Source organism: Daktulosphaira vitifoliae, unplaced genomic scaffold, assembly GCF_025091365.1.
Source record: "Daktulosphaira vitifoliae isolate Bord-2020 unplaced genomic scaffold, ASM2509136v1 Scaffold_3, whole genome shotgun sequence".
Classification (NCBI taxonomy): Eukaryota; Metazoa; Arthropoda; class Insecta; order Hemiptera; family Phylloxeridae; genus Daktulosphaira; species Daktulosphaira vitifoliae.
The window spans coordinates 25,265,978-25,272,581 of NW_026099574.1; the positions used below are offsets into that span (position 1 = coordinate 25,265,978).

Consider the following 6,604-nt stretch of genomic DNA (forward strand, 5'->3'; position numbering starts at 1 on the left):
TATTATTAATTTAATTGATTGAGGAGAATCAGTTTCTGTAACATCTGCTGAACTACATAGATTGAAAAAGTTTTATATGAAACATGCGCCTCTGGCAGTTAAATGTGTCATATGAGGTACCTACGAAAATATTAGTTTGTTTGTTCAAAACTTAACAATTTTTTTTATTTAGATTTTAAATTTAAACACAAAATTAAATGCGCATAAAAAAACTCTGAGTTAACTAAAGAATAATGTTTACAAATGCAATGTCCATTCAAAACTTGGCGTCGTATTTATTTAATAACTAAAATTCTGGACATATTACGCAATCGACTAGATGTTTGATATTTTCTAAAGTATAATATTTTCTGATCAATTAGTTAATAATTAACTTAATTTGTATATAGAGAAATTATATAATTTATAAATTATATAATTGTTTATTATATAATTAATTTTTGCTCAGTTTGTTTGAGATAAATTTGTATAGATTAAATGTTTTTTACATTTACCAAGTTGGTTTTTTTAAGAACTAGTTTTGAGATCTTCAAAAATAAAAAGTAACCGAGGTACTTTAGATTAATAATAAATTGGTTATTAGCGTTATTATAATAATGAATGGAAAACCCTGTTCGGCTCTATTTATAAAAATAAGGTAACTTTTATAAAATCCAAAAGTTAGTTTCTGAACTTTATTTGATAAAATTTAAAAAATGAATATTTCCAATGTCAACAAGTAAACAAATTTAAGCTAATTCAAATTTCAAAGTTATTTTCTTGACATAGAAGAAGCAAAATAATTTATATGCTATGTCAAATATATTTATATAATTTTTATGAAAATCTGTATACTTCACTTGTAAGGTATTTTAAAATAAAATATAATACAAAACGGTAGCACAGTGGGGTTGCGGCACAGTGTGGACGTGGCATAGTTGGGACAAGTATAGATGATATCTGACAGTAATAAAAATCACAATCCTAAGAAACGCTTCGATGCAAATCTATAGATTTCAAGTTCGAATCAACCAAAGTAAAATATTAACATAATATACAAAAAAAATGATCAACTCTTTGTCATATTACAATTATTTTAATGATAAATTTATTTATTTATAACAACATATATAACATGCATACAATATTTTATTAAGTCTCGAATAATAAATCAATTTTTAAAAGACAAATTATTGAAACCTAATTCCTCATAATCATTTTTCACAACCTTTAGAAAAAATGATTTCAAATAATCACACAAAGAATGATAAGTAGTACTATATTCTGTTAAGTTATCCATTTGAATCAATCGTTCAAATGTTGTAGTTAAATTTATGTCTGATTCATATTTATTAATTCTGCAATATTTCATGTTAAATTCAATTACGTCTTTAAATTTCATCTCTAAATTTAAATAAACGTGAGCTACTTCTTTAAGAAACGTTTGAGCTTCATAAAGTCCACCATTAGTAAATAAAAATGGGGAAAAATACTTTTTTCTGATATCATTCAAATAATTAATAAAAAATTCTACCACTTTCTCTACTAATAATTCTGAATTTCGCTCTTTTTTTTTTATTGTGTAATGTCTTAAATTAACGAGAGCAATTAACATTTTTTTAAACATGTCATGTGATGTGATTAGTGTTTCATAAAGCTTAACCGCACAATTCATTTTATTTTCATATTTACAAACATTAATTATATGCCTCAACATTATATTAAAATTGTGAAATATTTCAATATAGCGACATCTTAAATAAAGTGCAAGATATGTCCGCATGAATTTATAATTTTTTGTATCATCCATTTTTATAAAGTCTTTGTAATACAGTGACTTTCCTTTTGTATATTTATTTTCAACAGCTATATGTTTCCATGATATCCAACCAATGTGAGATATAAAATGATTACACAATGCAATACCTTCCATATGGCCATATTTCCTAGGTTTGAAAAATTTAAACCTGTATGGAAAAAAAAGTCATGCATAGTTACTCAAAATTATTATCATAGCAATATAATCTTTTAAATAGATAAATAATTAAAATTGTGCTTAACAAAATAAATTTTTTAAATTTAAATAAAACTAAATGTAAATCTTACTTGAACGTATTTGTTCCTTCTAGTTGTTGAAAGCCTAATTTTGTATAAAAATTTTCAGTAATTCCAAAAATATATGATTCAAGATCTTTGTAAATATTATTAATATAATCGTTGGAATCCTCTACCAGTTTTTCCATTTGATCGATGTTATATTTCATCAATACATATGTTAAAATAGAACTTGTATGTTCTGTCCCGCACACTTTTCTATTTTGGTAAAGATTTGATATCATTAATTCAGCTTCTTTATTGAAATCTATTATATTTTCAAAAATATTGACCAAATTATCAGTAATAGATAAAACAATGAATTTATTTAACTGAAATGCGTAATTGTAAAAATAATTAATTTCACTATCTACAGTTTTAATATTAAGGACAGGCGAGTTTATAATTCGTAGGTCGATATTATCGAGATATTTTGCCATATTCAACATATTTTTAAACATAAATAATGAACATTTAAAAATATTAATAATTAGCTCTGTGCAATATTTCAATGGTCCATATTTATTTTTTGAAATGTACATTTCACATTTATTTAAAACAACGCTTAAAATTACATTGAAAGTTTGCATTGTATTGGTATGTTCACAGTTTAAGAGACAAGTTATACAGTAGAGTTTTTTTATAAAGTTTTTTTCATCGATAATTTCACTTGTGACGCTATTTTTATTAATTGTTAAGTGCTCACGTTTAATTTCTGTATGTTGAATAAAGTTCCATCCATTTTGAACACGAATGTAGTTTAATGAGTCAATAAGGTATTTTTTAAAATCTTTACGTTCAGTATAACAATATACATCTAAAACTTGACTTAATTGCCAAAATAAGAAAAACTCATATAACATTAATTTTTTATACATGCTTTATAACTTTTTGAAAAGAAATCTATGATATGATATTATTTTTACGAGTAAAATAATTTTAAACTCATTTTTAATATTGCTAATACTTTATTGAAATAGAATAAGAACAACATAATTTATTTTTATAATAACAATTATAATGCGATTTGTAAGTTGTTTAATATGATATTACTGTGTAAATTTGATTTTATAAAAGTTAAATATTTTTAGAAATTTTAATGACGTAATACATGAATTAAATTTTATAATGTTTCAAAAATTCATTGTTACACAAATGGTTGTAAAATTCTAACAATTTTATTAATTTCAAAAATATGAAGTTAAAATTTGTATGCGTCTAAAAACTATCAAATAAAATAAAGCTATATAGGTTAGCTATTTACTAATGATGGTACATGTATTTTTTTTTTTAATTTATAGTACGTAAAATAAGCTTTAATTTAACATATGTTTTAAGGACGTAGTATTTCCGGAACATTTTGAAAACTTAAGTTGAAAAAGTTGAGTTTTGTAAAAAAGTTGCTATATTGAATCTCCCCCTGTGGGCCAGTAAAGTGTCAGATTATCATAAAATTTATATCAAATGAAAAGGAAATACGTATAGTGCTTATATAAAAAAAATTATTTTAGTTCTTTCCTTTTTCCAAACGTTATGGCAGTTTTAAGTATCAAAATAACATTGATTTTTTACACGATGATGATATTTTTTGTTCAAATTTGATGGTCATTTGCACATAGAAAATAGGTAATCGGGAAATTTTTTTTTTTTTAACTTGTAGTATTAATGTAAGCTTTAATTTAACATAATTTAAAGGACGCAGTATTTCAAAATAGGTTTTCAAAATTAGAATATATGCTTATTTGCTAACATTATTTTCTCAATATTTGCATACTTCGAAAATAAAATTTTCTTCTTCTTCTTCGTCTTAATCCCAAACTACTTGGGGTCGGCCACCCTTATCCTAAACTTCCACTTGACAGGATCTCCCACATCCTCTACGCTCACATCAGTTGTCCTCATATCGCATTCAATAACATCTCTCCATCTTTTTTTTGGTCTTCCTCTACCTCTTCTTCCTTCAACATTCATTTCTATAACTGTTCTTACGGCTTCCGATTCTTCTCTTCTCATAACATGATCAAACCATCATCTTAGTCTATTTTCTCTCATCTTATCAGCGATTGACGCTACACCTATACTTTTATTACTGCTACTTTTATTATTAAATTTTTTTTGAAGTTATACATTATTAAAAGAAAACTATATTAGATAACTCATAAATAAGATTTCTTAACAAAAACAGTTTTTAAATTGTTTATTGTGGTTTATCTTGTAAAAATATATTTTTAATTAAATTTCTTATACTTGTTCTATATTATAATAACACATTTCAAACTATAACCTTTAATTTCATAATTTTATTAATATTGTTGATATCAAAAATAGTGTTAAAATTTAAATATTATTAAATTATTTTGGTGACCTCAGTCAATAAAAGTCAACCTTATACCCTACACATTTCACTAATTATTTTTACTCGTACTCTATAAACTCTGTCTTACTCCTACTTATTCTTAAACTTTTTTCTTCAAGAGCTTGGTTGGGTTTTCTTCCACACCTCTAGTCTTTGATTAATTTCCTCTCTATTTTCTTCTTTTAACACTATCGTCAGCAAACCACATGTACCACGGCACCTCTCCTTGTATTTCTTTAGTAATTTCATCCATTACTATAGAAAATAAGTAAGGGCTTAAAGCAAAACTCTGATGCTCTCCTACTCTTACCCGAAAACCTTCTGTTACTCCTCCCACATTTTTTACCCTATTATAAGTGCCATCATACATATCCTCTATTATATTAATGTACCTTTTCGTGACTCCTTTTCTCATTAATGCCCACTTTAGAACCTCTCTCGGTCATACTCTTTCTCCAAATCTATAAATACCATACAAAACTTTTTCTTTTTTTCCCTAAATTTTTTTATTAGCTATCTCACACAAAATAATAGTTCCATTGTTGACTTACCAGGCATAAATCCAAACTGGTTTTTGGATACCGATGTCTCATTTTTTATTCTCTTATCTATTACCTTTTCCCAAATTTTCATACTCCTGTATGTCTCCTTTACATTTAAATATCGGCACTACAATACTATTCCTCCATTCATTTGGTATTTTCCCTTCTTATAATATTTCATTTAAAAGTTCCTTCAACCACCTTATGCCAACACTGCCTAATATTTTCCATACTTCTACTGGCATTTCATCTGGTCCTACGGCTTTATTCTTTTACTTTGAAAATAAAATATTAAGACTTAAAAAATATTTAGTACTTTCACGTTTAACATTAAAACGTAAACTAATTAAAATCAATGAAAATGATATGCCGTTTCATAAAAAGCTTAATTTTTATCACATGGTAAAAAACGCTTCCGAAAAATTCTAACCAAAAATGAGACCATTATACAAACATACAGTTGAATGTATTTATAAAAAAATAAACATTTAAAATACATTTTATCATATATCACTAATGTGATCAAACAAAAACTCTTCCATTTGGTTCAAATTTCGAACATTACGTACTACTAATTTCTAAGTATATAAATAGTTAAGTGTCTATAGACAAATTGTATTTCGTTATAATATTTTAAAAATAAATATTTTCAAGAAAATGAATGACTTTTTTTAAAATAAAAAATATTCTGTTAGAATAAACTTAAAATATCATAATAATTTTATATTCAAAAACTAGAGTAATTTATCTATATTACATATATGATTTGTTATACATCATAAAATATACAAAAAAAAATTCTCAGCAAGTTGCCTCATAAAATAATAATAATTTAAAAATAAATTGCTACTTCATAAAAAATACTAGATTGTATAAGTTTTTGCTGTCGATTTAAAGTCAGCTTTAATATTTCTCCCCGCCGTTTTATCTCGATAACTATAATTCAACGAAAATGATTAAAAGTATTAATATCATACTTCGATGTTGATTTATTATAACGGCGAAACAGCCTTAGTACTCATCAATTAAGGGGTAGAACGGATAAATTTTTTCAATAGAATTATTTTTCTCTTTGATATATTGCTTAAACATTGAGTATCATTAATTTGACCGTTTTTCTTTGAGATAATTTTTATTATTTATTAAAATTTTGTTTTATTAATGTTCTTTGCTATTTGAGAAACTTTTAAAAACTATATTATTAAAGTTCTTTTGGTTGTATTTATGGTGAAATGTGGCACTTCTTTAATAAATCAGAATCGTGACATGATAAATTTTAACTTAAAGTTATAAAAATATACTGAATATTTTAAAAGTTTTGTATTAAAGAACTTGATTTATACTTCGAAGGTCATTAATATAAACACATTTTATTATTTTCTACTGTTCACGGTTAAGTAGGTCAAATGCTAATTAATTCATCAGATGTACAGAACCATGAGTTTCATTGTTTCTAATCAATCAATTGTATACATATCCAAAAAATATGCAATATCAAAAAAATAACCTTACATTGTAATAACAATTTTTTTTTTAATCTGTATAAAATTTGCTAAATTTAGTTTAGTATTTATCTATTGCATGTACTAAAAACCAAAATTATATTTGAACCATTGAAATATTTCAAAAAATT

General features: G+C 24.7%; 1 protein-coding gene across 1 annotated transcript; it reads right to left on the reverse strand.

Annotated features, from left to right (window-relative positions):
• Positions 1–1,097: 1,097 nt before the first annotated feature.
• LOC126901805 (uncharacterized) lies at positions 1,098–3,028 on the reverse strand. Its single transcript, XM_050678572.1, has 2 exons — positions 2,086–3,028; positions 1,098–1,946 (listed from the first exon to the last, which is right to left on the reverse strand). Exons 1-2 carry the CDS (start codon positions 2,949–2,951, stop codon positions 1,151–1,153), a joined length of 1,662 nt encoding a protein of 553 aa, XP_050534529.1. The 5' UTR covers positions 2,952–3,028; the 3' UTR covers positions 1,098–1,150.
• Positions 3,029–6,604: the final 3,576 nt, after the last annotated feature.